The following is a 12,580-nucleotide window of genomic DNA, read 5'->3' as shown; positions in this document are numbered from 1 at the left end:
CCTGAATTTACAAGGTCCAACTCATTGGCTTATGTCGTGTTCTCTGCCACTCTTAATTGTAGGATGTATAGCCCATAACTTAGTAGTTGTTTCCAAGTACAATGTGGTAGTTTATACTAGTTATGTAGACCTCATTAAGTTATCTATGCATTTGAGTACATGCCCCATGTTCATTTCTTCTGTTTGTAGTTATTGCTTAGCTGTTAATATGTAAACTAAACTCTAGAAAGTAGTAATTCTATGTTCTAACCATTCATATCCTATTTAGAATGGCCAGATTTTTTAGATGTTTTTCCTCACTTACCGATAACATTTTGATGTTTAAGAATATTCCAACAATCTACTACACCCAGACAATAGAGATCTGAAGTGGTTAACTCTGCATAAATATATCAGCAGTGATTGAAGCACCATCATGGCGAAATCAATGTGACTTACTGAATTGCAGATGATGATATTTATTTTATTTTAACTTGAGATCAGGTTCAAGTTGTGCTTCCATTAGAAACAAAGGTTTTTGCATACTTGAAAAGTACTTAAATTGCCTAAATCCTTAATATTTCCCGAAAGAAAGAGAAAAATATTACAAGTACTTGAGGAAAACACCTGAGATACATAGAAATGTATACATCTAACGCTGCCTAAGGAAAACACTTGAAATGCATAGAAATTTATACATCTAACTTCCTAAGTCATACCTCGAGTTATTGAAAGCAAGCAACTGGAAAAAAAAAAAAAAAGGTGACGAAGACAGATGACTTTCAGAGAATCATCTTAGTTCGCTAAATTTTCCAGCTTCCTTAGAAATTTGAGAAGAAAAGTCATGGTATCACTAAGGGTGAGGCCCATCATTTACATGCATGCATAACATGCGTGGGACGCACCATTTTTACTCCTCATGTTTTGATAGTGTAGGGCTGACCATCCCTAACTGAACCTATGCACTAGGTTTAAAATTTCGGTTTCGGTAACCGTTTCGGACCCGAAATTTCGGAATTTTGTAACACTTTTTTTTTTAATAAATAATGTCATTAAACCGAAATTTCGGACCGAAATTTGGTAAAGGGCGAAAAATGGAATTTCGGAAAATTCCGGTTTCGGTCCCCACGGGTATCCGAAATTTTAAACCATGCCTATGCATAACATGGGGCCCACCAATGTACACCATGAGTGGACCCTACCAGCTCCACCAAAAACATGCATAGGATGGGCCCACCATTTTACACCACGTTTTGATAAAGTGGGTCCCATACCATCTCTGCATCGAGTGGGGCCAACCATTTTAGTCATGCTTTGATGAGGTGGGTTCTGCAATGTCCACCCAAGCCCGTGCATAGGGTGGGCCCGTTATTTTACATTGCATGCGCTAGAAGGGGTAAGGCTGCATACATCTAGCCCACCCCAGACCCCACAATGGTGGGAGCCTCGGGCACTAGGCCGCCCTTTTTGCCGACCCTAACTAGCTTGGGAGAAAGGCTTACTTGAGTTGAGTATGTGCTGAGAATGGTAGCGGAGTGTATTAAGTATAACCGTTAATTCGGGACAATTAGTTCACGAATAAGCATTATTTTCTTAATTTCTTTTTTCTAATTGAAAAAGGAAGATGATAAATTCGCACCCCACTATAGGATATTTCGCACCACTTATAACGTGAATTGCGGCTAGGGGTGCAACTCGGGTCGGGTTGGATCGGGTTGAGGTCAACCCTAACCCAACCCACTTCCACATCGGGTCGGGTTGAGTCGGGTTGGGTTCCGGTTCATCTTGGGCCAAAGTCAGGTTGGGTTCGGGTTCATCTAGGGCCAAATAGAAAAAAACATAACCCTAAGCTCAAATTTAAATCGGGTTGGCCTTTCCCAGCCCTAACCCAACTCAAAAATCGGGTTGAACCCGTCGTGTTCGGGTTGAGCCCGACCCAAGTTGCACCCCTAAGTTCGTGGCAGACTTTTTACACTTTTTTACGTCAAATCACCTTTTAAGGGATGCGAATCATCCTACACTGGGTGCGAATTTATCATCACCCTTGAAAAAACGCCCCACTTCTCGGATAAACGGATAAGAGGCGTCTTCTCTCCACACTAACAAAAGACATGCAGAGAGAATATAGAGCAGCTGTTTGAGCAGTCAATTTCCATTTTTCTTCTTGTTCCAATATAATCCTTTCACAATAATTTGAGAAAATGGAGTCTCTGAAAAACTCACCTGCAATTCATAGTACATTGTTCTTGAATGCTTCTTCTTCTTCTCAGGTTTTACTTCAATGGAAATCTCTCTCGTCTTTCCTTTATATTGTCTTTCTCTTTTGTTTTTTTAGATTGGGTTTCTTTTGTTCTTCTTTTTATTTCTCAACAGATGGGATTACAGAGCCCTATTTTCTTCCCTTGCTCTAGAAGAAAAATCACTCATTTCGTCATCAGGGCAGATCAAACCACGTCTTCTCATCATGGTAGATCCGATTCCTTTTTCCATTCTCTCTCTTTTTTTCTTATTCTTTGTTTAATTTTGCCTATATAATTTCTGATAAAGATAAGGGTATTTTTTGTTTTTTGTGCTCACCTTGATGAGTAGAACACCTTGGCTAAATGTCAATATCCAATGGGCAGATCCTAACAGTGTTACCACTTTCATAATTTAGGTTTAGAATGAAGATACAAACAAAAACCTCTTCTTGTTGTTTGTTCTTATCAAAATAAAATCTCAATATCTTATCAATTAGCATTGCCAAAGTGGGATAAGTAAAAAGAGAGATTCAATCAGATTTTATCAAAAGGAGAGATTTTTATTTTCAGATAACTAATAAAACAAAGATAGGAAAGGTCTTTTGATGAATTTTGGAAGGCATTGGTTCTTTCTGCAACTCCACTTTGTTGTATCTTATTATAATGATTTTGAATGCCAGTGTTTGGTCACTGGTTTGTTCAATCCATGATGCTATATGTTTAAAACTAGTTGTAATTGCTTCTTTTTTTTAATCATTTTATCTGATACAATGAATGGCATTGATGTAAGTTTATCGAAATAATGAAAATTGGAATAAGTAGTTTCAGATGGAAAATGCATTTCTCTGAGTTTCTATGAGAAATCTACTCGCGTTCTTTTGTTGTTTTTTAACTTTAAATGGTTTATTGCTTCTCTTTTTGGTTAGTGTTAATGTGGAAAATGTTGGAATGCTCCATGCCCATTAGCATTTGTGAAGGGCATTACTGTTTGGGTTTTGACTGTAATCTATCAAGCGGATAAGAATTGAATTAGCCTTTGTTGTATATATGAGAAAAAGGTTCTTCTTTTTTTTTTTTTTTTTTTTTTTTTGCATTTCTATGAAATTAAATATGTACCCAGATACTGACTGGAGAATCCTGTATGGACTGATAAGCTCTGATGGCTAATCTCTTTCCCAACCTTCCATAAGCTCTTGCATTTCATCTGCTGCTCTCTAATAAGCGGTGATGACTGTTGAAAACTCGAACCCCTGAATTTACCAGGTCCAACTCATTGGCATATGTCGTGTTCTCTGCCACTCTTAATTGTAGGATGTATAGCCCATAAATTAGTAGTTGTTTCCAAGTACAATGTGGTAGTTTATACTAGTTATGTAGACCTCATTAAGTTATCTATGCATTTGAGTACATGCCCCATGTTCATTTCTTCTGTTTGTAGTTATTGCTTAGCTGTTAATATGTAAACTAAACTCTAGAAAGTAGTAATTCTATGTTCTAACCATTCATATCCTATTTAGAATGGCTAGATTTTTTAGATGTTTTTCCTCACTTACCGATAACATTTTGATGTTTAAGAATATTCCAACAATCTACTTCACCCAGACAATAGAGATCTGAAGTGGTCAACTCTGCATAAATATATCAGTAGTGATTGAAGCACCATCACGGCGAAATCAATGTGACTTACTGAATTGCAGATGATGATATTTATTTTATTTTAACTTGAGATCAGGTTCAAGTTGTGCTTCCATTGACTAGAAACAAAGGTTTTTGCATACTTGAAAAATACTTAAATTGCCTAAATCCTTAATATTTCCCCAGAGAAAGAGAAAATTACTAGTACTTAAGGAAAACACTTGAGATACATAGAAATGTATACATCTAACGCTGCCTAAGGAAAACGCTTGAAATGCATAGAAATTTATACATCTAACTGCCTAAGTCATACCTCGAGTTATTGAAAGCAAGCAACTGGAAAAAAAAAGGTGACGAAGACAGATGACTTTCAGAGAATCATCTTAGTTCGCTAAATTTTCCACCTTCCTTAGAAATTTGAGAAGAAAAGTCATGGTATCACTAACAATATCTTTTGGCAAATGATATCTGCGCCAAAGTGTTTTGATAAACATGTGCTCCACTTGTTTGTCGTGTAGTATTTAAAGGGCTTTAAGAGCTTTTTGAGAACCGTAATATCCTCTGACATCCCTTTAAATACTACACAACAGACAAGTGGAGCGCATGTTTATCAAAACACTTTGGTGCAGATATCATTTCCCTATCTTTTTAATATACTGTTATATTGTAATTTCTAGTTCATATCTTCTAAAAGTCATATAGGGTCACCATATCTTGACATATACAAACTCATATGATACCATGGAAAAGGAATTGGTGGTTGCTTCAGAAACCTGAGCTCCCAACACAGCTGTGACATGACAATGTCAAGCTTATGCTATGGTTTAATCTTGTATTTTGAAATTTTATTTTAAAATTAGTTTATCTCTTCTTATAACTCTTTGCATGATGAATTTCAGGCTGTGTTAGGAGAAGGCCAGTACTGGCTGGACTAGGAGCATTAATGACGAGTTTGTTCTCCACAAGATTTGCTTTTGCTGAAGGTACCACAATTTCCAACTAACTTTGCATATACTGTCTTATTCAGGGCCTTTAGTACATTATGTGGGGCGTTTCACATTTGGGTGTCCTTTTATTTATAAAGATAACGATATATTAAAGAAAATGAAAACTAATCACAGTAATGGCAGAGCTTGCCCAATCACCAGACATCATTGCCAGCTCTTTTCGGAGTCAGTAACGTTATTTGCATCTCTTGAAACATGGAAAAGAGCTACATCATGTCAAAGGAAAAATCTACAATGGAAAAAGAACTTGAAACTTAATGGAAAAAAACACTCATGGCCATTACGTTTTCTTTTATACATCTCCCTGTTATCCTCTAATGTGTGGAAATGTCAAAGGAAATTCAATTATATTTGCATTTGTGTGGCATGGGCATTGTATTTTCGTGTAGACAGAATAATCCCTGTTATCTTCTAATGTGTGGCCATGTCAAAGGAACATTTTGTTATTTTTGCAGAAATTCCAGAGAGCTACCGAGCTTTTGTTGACGTTTCAGATGGATACTCGTATTATTACCCCTCAGATTGGAGGGTATGTTGCATTCTGGCTTTTAAAACTAGTTAGGTTTCAGTAGTCAAACAAAAGTTCTAAATGTTCCGAATGATAGATACTTTCTCCTACTTGAAGTAGTTTCAGAGCTTGAATATTGCAATATGGTTAATATATGATTTATAGTCTTTACCTATCTCTGTTTTCTCATTCCTTTATTTAGGACTTTGACTTTAGGGGACATGACTCAGCATTTAAAGACCGCATCCTACAATTGCAAAATGTTAGAGTCAGCTTTAAACCAACCAATAAAGCAGACATACATGATTTGGGTCCAATGGAGGAGGTAAACATATTAATCCTGTTTACTGAAATATCTTTCTTATACTTTTCAATTTTAAGATAACTGCACGAAATACCAATTCTTGTTTGGCAAATAGACCATGTAAGTCTTATGAGTTTTGATTCATTCTCTTACAAAGTCCTATTTATTATACAGGTCATTTCCAATTTGGTGAACAATATTTACGCTGCACCATCTCAAAGAACAACTATATTTGACATGCAGGAGGTTGCTATTCCTTAGACATTCTTTCAACATTACTTGTGTATGTGTATTTTGTGAATTATATCTTCATGCAAGGTGCCTTCTTGTAATTCTTATTTCTATTATAATGTGACTGCCGTTATTACATGCCTAATGCCTCTTTAAGGAGCCAGCTTATGTTTGGTGGCCACATGTCACAGTTGAGCAACTGTGGAAATGTCACCTGGTTTCTCATTAAAAGCAACCAGGACACATTGCTAGAAAAACTAGGCCATCCCAACGTTGCGTCCTATTTTTGCATCTCCTTAGCATATCTCAATCATGTACGACACCCCATAAACCTCAAGTGCACCCTACAAGTCCTGAGGCAGAAATCAGTGCTTACATCAACTGGAAAGATATTGTCAAACTCCTTACAAAATGAGTAATTGTAGTTGCTGCATTTCACTGATATGAACAAGAATTCAACTAAAGTGAGGAACGAATCAGCTTGAGTTTCACATGTCAAAGTATTGATAATTATTATTGTAAAAAATTTCAGCAATTCTCACATGTTTCGTTACAACTTTCTAATCAGCATAACAACTAAAGGGATTGACGATATTTTTTTTAGGGTTTTGTTAACGAGTGCCCCTGCACTGGAAATGTAAATCTACACATTGTTTGAGAAAAAAATACTCAAAAGCCATGTAAAACTCTTAATCCCTATGTAAATTTGTTGTCCCTATGTAAATTTGTTGTAAATTTACATTTTCAATGCACCTTAACGGGTGCCCCAGGGGCACTCGTTAACAAAACCCTTTTTTTTATGAATAGCAACGAAAAGGGATTCACCGTACTACTTTTAATATGGCTTCCATTATGAAAACCACAAATCCTACTTCACACAAATGCCTTCACAACATGATTAATTGTGGCTAATGTTGGAGGATAGTTAATGTATCGCCCAGCAATCTGTAATAGCAAATTCTCATAATATTAGGCATTAGTTATGCATTGTAGTTTGTTGATGTTATTGTTTTCCTTTCTATAATTTACTCAAATTCCATAATTTTCATCTTGATCTTCCCAGTTTCACTTTTAGATTCTTTAGACATTTGTCACACTCAACATATTGGGAGATTTTTTATGTCTATCTAATTTGCAGAGGACTATTGATGGAAAGAACTACTGGACCTTCGAATATGAACTTGCATCTTCGAGCTTTGCTCGTTCTGCCTTTGCAACCATAGCTATTGGCAATGGTATGTCATTCAAATCTGTCAAACTACAGCTTTTTTACAGTACCACAGCAAAATTGGTTGTTATGATGATAAAGCTCAGTTCTTATGAATCCTTTTTTTATATATTTATATCAGGAGGAATGCTAAACTCAAGGGCGCCCCCACTGGGTGCACATGCCCAAATTGCATTAATAACATCTGTGAAAAATTTTAAAGTAAAAAAAGTATTAAATGCACTTGGTGACATGCACCCTATGGGGGTGCCCTTTCAGCTAATATTTGCAAGGGTGCCTCTTAGTTTAGAATTCCTCTCATATCATATCTTATGAATTCATATTTTGTTTACATGGAATCTACAAGATAGTGTTGATGAGGATACAATGTCAGATACAGTGCCTTTCATGTTGATATAAAATTCTATCTTTTATATCAAAATGATGGATGCACTATGATGTTGATATGAAAGGTGCTCTATCTGAATTGATTAACCATTTTCAATCTCCACTAGGATCTTGAATATGGAGAACTTGATGCCATGGGACTTAGCAGCTTTCAAAGCCTCTCATATAAGCTACTTAGCAAATCCCACGGCATCAAACATGAAGGTTTTTCCCAGAGCATTGAACGATGACTTAAGAAACCAACCCTGGAAAAACATCCAGCAGGGAACCAACATTGGGGAGGACAAACCAGTTTTGAAGAGGTCATTTGGGTGGTAAGAACATACATGGGAGAACCCTATTTGGACAAATGACCAAAATGCCCTTAATGATTCAAAACTAAATAACCTGATGGGGTTATTTTTGTTGGTAAAAGGGTGGACTAAATGCTAATATGCTATGTGAAGGTGGGCATATTACTGATATTACCATTTCCACTGAATATAGGAGATTTTGCAAATCAGACTTCGTGGCCCCTCTTTTTCAAAAGAGGAGCCACCTCATAGTTGGCTTTAAGTTATTCATTTATACTCACTGTAATCAGTCATGATAATAAAAGATGTCTAAACTTAGTGCACTTTTTTTGAAAAGGAACTTAGTGTACACACCATTTAAATATCATAAATTTATGGATGAGTTATTTTTTTCCATGACAGAGAAGATATCTACCGAAAACCAGAGGAGAAAGAAAGGATGATGTTCCCAACAAGATAAAAAAGAAACAAAAGCAAAAATTCAATAGAACAAAAAGAACAAATACAAATATAGGCACTAGAAAGGACTAATTGCCAATTGTAGAAAGAGCCATATCAAGTCCCTCTCAAGCTTAAGAGTTATCATTACATAAATAGGTCATCCTCTGCCATTACTTAAGCTGATGGACTCATCTGCTTGCATAAGTGGTTTAGAGAAGTAGTACTCTGGATTTTGCTGTAGTTTATCTTGATCAAAGTAAGAAACAAAAATCTTGGTGTTTCTGAACTTTTAAGCTTTCAAGTGCAGTCCCTAGAAATTAAGACCCAGTTTATGGTATAGTTATGCATAATTACCTGAAAACAACCCAATTCAAGTTACACTAAAGAATTCATCAGACTAACAACCAAGAGTAGACATGACTTGACCCAAAACAAGGAGATCCAAGGGTTGGAATCCCGAAAAAATTAGGAGAAGGGGATCAAGGGATCAACAATATTAACTGGAAAGCAAATTATTCTTACCCATAGTAGAAGAAGAAATGGAATCCACCAAGCCTTCACTTAAATCCAAGCATCTAAAGATTACAAGTTCTTTCTGGGTTTTGCTAATGAGTGCCTGAAGGTACTCGTTAAGGTGCATTGGAAACGTAATTTACACATGTTTCAAATGAAAAAGTCTTTAACATTTGTAAAAATCTCAAAACATTCTCAAAATGTGTGTAAAATTATATCTCCAATGCAACTTAACGAGTGCCCTTAGGGCACTTGTTAGCAAAGCCCTTCTTCAAAATGGCCAAGGTTGCAATACACGCCCCCCTTTACATCCTTATATAGATGTCATCTTCAAAAAGAAAAGAGATAGCTCCAAACTTCTAGACGTAAGAAGTTCAAAGCTACATTGAAAAGAGAAAAATTACAACTTCCAAAACACTGCTTAAACTAACATCCAAAGGTTTGACTCATGGGAGACTACACCAACTTGAAAAAGAAAAGAAGTAACTCCAAAGTTCTAAACGTAAGAAATTCAAAAGCTACATTGAAAAGACAAAAATTACAACTTCCAAAACACTACTTAAGCTAACATCCAATGGTTTGACGCATGGGAGACCACACCATGGTGAAGAACTAGAGGAGGGAGATGGATGGTTCTCCTTTTAGTTTTTAAATAACCAAAATGCCCTCCACAAGCTAATAGTCCCAAATCAGTCCTCCCATTGTACAAAATACTTGCTTTTAGGACAAATTTGATAAAGAACATGCCCTTATACTTGGGTCCTAATATAAAGTCATTAAGACTTGGGCCAATAGGCCATGTTTGGCAACAATGAATTTTTTTCATGGAATATTAGTCTTTCTTTTCCCTGTTTTCAGCAACTTCTCACCCTCTCCTCACTCATACCTTTTCAATTCTCGCCCTCTGCCACCCTCCTTGCCCCTCTCCCACACCACTGGATAAACTAATATTTCATGGCTGCCAAACATGACCTTAATGATTTGAACATATTTGGTTACTAATCTTTTTTCTTCTTCTAACATTTCCAAAAGGGAGATACTACACACTGATTGTTGGAGCAAATGAGAGAAGGTGGAACAGGCTCCGAAACAAGCTGAAAGTGGTGGCTGACTCTTTCAGGATACTGGATATCTGAAGTGAACAATGTAAAATATTGAACTGCAATGGGTGGTGATTGTATCAGTTGTAATTTCTTGTGGCAAGACCATTTCTGTATCTATTGTATATACGGTATAATTAGCTGTTGAATTTCTCCTGGACCGAAACACTGAAGCATGCAAGACCCAATTTTATCATGAGGTGGGCTAATCATAGGATATCACACTAATCAGATTATAACACAGGTCATGAGTCTTAAAGAGGTGCTGAGGGCGATATTACTTAACTCTAAAGCACAACTCCAATATCCTCGGATTCGGACTCAGTCACCTAGCATCAAATAATCATTCAAATGAGTATGAAACTGTCTAAGAACACTCATTAATGACCAATTGGAATCGAGGGGTCTTACTCATTAATGTACAATTAATAGAATTAGAGAGGACCCAAATGGGCTTTCTTCTCATTGGATGAAATTCAAGGAAAAGATACCAAATCAGCATTAAAGGCTATGTTGATAATGACACTCTCAATAGCTTCTTGAAATTTTTATACCCCCTAATATTTCATAAATATTTCATAAGAAATATTAGAAATATTTTCCATTCCAAACTTTTCCAGAAAAAATCCTGTCCAAACAAGGCCTAGGAGGCAGCTCAATCAATTGAATAGAAGGAAAAGGTGTGGTGGGGTGCGTAGGGAGGGTATTTTCAATGGGGAGAATGATGGGTGAAAGGGAAGAGGACGCCGTTGAAGACACAGAATGTAGGCTCACTTTTCAACATACTTTGTCTTATTCATTTAGTTTATCTGTGGTGGCTGCCCCTCATGCAGAAGTCAGCCGCGAAATGCCTTTCCGCAAAATTCCATAGCAAATCCCACATAATATATATTTCTTTCCATAGAAATTTTTTTCCACTAAATTTTTTACTGTTTTTTTTATTGTGGATTTTTTACACCTGATGCAGAGAATGGGTGGAACCCATCACTTTACAACATATTTTGATAATTCGGTTTACAACATATTTTGATAGGGGTGGCAAAATTGGCCGAACTGAAACCGAACCGAAAATTCGGTTTTGATTTGTTTAAACCAAACCGATTCAAATTTCGGTTTGGGGATCGAACCGAACCGAAAATTCGGTTTCGGTTCGGTTTCTGTTTGGTAAAACCAAACCAATTCAAATTTCAGTTTGGTTTAGTTTGGGGGTCAGAGAGAACCGAAACCGAACCATTGCCACCCCTAGTTGCAGGTAAATACCTTGTAATCATATAAGGAGTCAACAAGGAGGAGACAAGCATTGGATCTGCTTGGAACTGACCTCATAGAATATTGGTAAGTAGTGTTTGGTTGTCAACCTCATAGAGTAGTGGTAGGGAGTGTCATTACCAATATAGAGCAGAGAGAAAGAGCATCTTCCCGAGAAATCCGTGCAAGTTTTTATTTTTATTTTTTTTTGGGTAGTTTTTGGCTTGGATTTTATTGAAAGGAGACAAGGGTGACACATCAGCACACAAGCAATAATTAACTAGGAGAATTTTTTCAAGTCATTTTGCTAAGTGGGTTTCTTTTCTTTATCATTTGTTTTATTTCCAAAATTTTGCCTAGAATTTTTTCTACAGTGGATTTTTTACACTTTTTTATGAAAATAAGGGTGAGGCCCATCATTTACATGCATGCATAACATGCGTGGGACGCACCATTTTTACTCCTCATGTTTTGATAGTGTAGGGCGGACCATTCCTAACTGAACCTATGCATAACATGGGACCACCAATGTACACCATCAGTGGACCCTACCAGCTCCACCAAAAACATGCATAGGATGGGCCCACCATTTTACACCACGTTTTGATAGAGTGGGTCCCATACCATCTCTGCATCGGGTGGGGCCAACCATTTTAGTCATGCTTTGATGAGGTGGGTTCTGCAATGTCCACCCAAGCCCGTGCATAGGGTGGGCGCGTTATTTCACATTGCATGCGCTGAGAAGGAGTAAGGTTGCATACATCTAGCCCACCCCAGACCCCACAATGGTGGGAGCCTCGTGCACTAGGCCGCCCTTTTTGCCGACCCTAACTAGCTTGGGAGAAAGGCTTAGTTGAGTTGAGTATGTGCTGAGAATGGTAGTGGAGTGTATTAAGTATAACTTTTAATTCAGGACAATTAGTTCACGAATAAGCATTATTTTCGTAATTTCCTTTTACTATTTGAAAAAGGAAGATGATAAATTCGCAACCCACTATAGGATAATTCGCACCACTTATAACGTGAATTGCGGCTAGGGGTGCAACTCGGGTCGGGTTGGTTCGGGTTGAGGCCAACCCTAACCCAACCTGAGATAGCATTCTATTAACCCTAACCCAACCCACTTCCACATCGGGTCAGGTTGAGTCGGGTTGGGTTCCGGTTTATCTTGGGCCAAAGTCAGGTTGGGTTCGGGTTCATCTAGAGCCAAATAGAAAAAAACATAATCCTAAGCTCAAATTTAAATCGGGTTGGCTTTTCCCAGCCCTAACCCAACTCAAAAATCGGGTTGAACCCGTCGTGTTCGGGTTGAGCCCGACCCAAGCTGCACCCCTAAGTTTTTGGCAGACTGTTTACACTTTTTTACGTCAAATCACCTTTTAAGGGATGCGAATCATCTTACACTGGGTGCGAATTTACCATCACCATTGAAAAAACGCCCCACTTCTCGGATAAACAGATAAGAG

The 12,580-nt window shown here is 37.3% G+C and overlaps 1 protein-coding gene across 1 annotated transcript; it reads left to right on the top strand.

Moving 5' to 3' along the window:
- Positions 1 to 2,066: 2,066 nt before the first annotated feature.
- Positions 2,067 to 10,032, top strand: PNSL1 (PsbP-like protein 2). The gene is made up of 8 exons (XM_077360946.1): positions 2,067 to 2,249; positions 2,353 to 2,446; positions 4,754 to 4,837; positions 5,317 to 5,390; positions 5,572 to 5,694; positions 5,848 to 5,919; positions 7,043 to 7,139; positions 9,799 to 10,032. Exons 1-8 carry the CDS (start codon positions 2,181 to 2,183, stop codon positions 9,900 to 9,902), a joined length of 717 nt encoding a protein of 238 aa, XP_077217061.1. The 5' UTR covers positions 2,067 to 2,180; the 3' UTR covers positions 9,903 to 10,032.
- The last annotated feature ends 2,548 nt before the right edge of the window (positions 10,033 to 12,580 follow it).

Source organism: Tasmannia lanceolata, unplaced genomic scaffold (assembly GCF_043159265.1).
Source record: "Tasmannia lanceolata isolate RefF3 unplaced genomic scaffold, GAP_Taslan_0.1 ptg000018l, whole genome shotgun sequence".
NCBI classification, from domain to species: Eukaryota; Viridiplantae; Streptophyta; class Magnoliopsida; order Canellales; family Winteraceae; genus Tasmannia; species Tasmannia lanceolata.
This window is presented reverse-complemented; position numbering and strand designations above follow the sequence as displayed.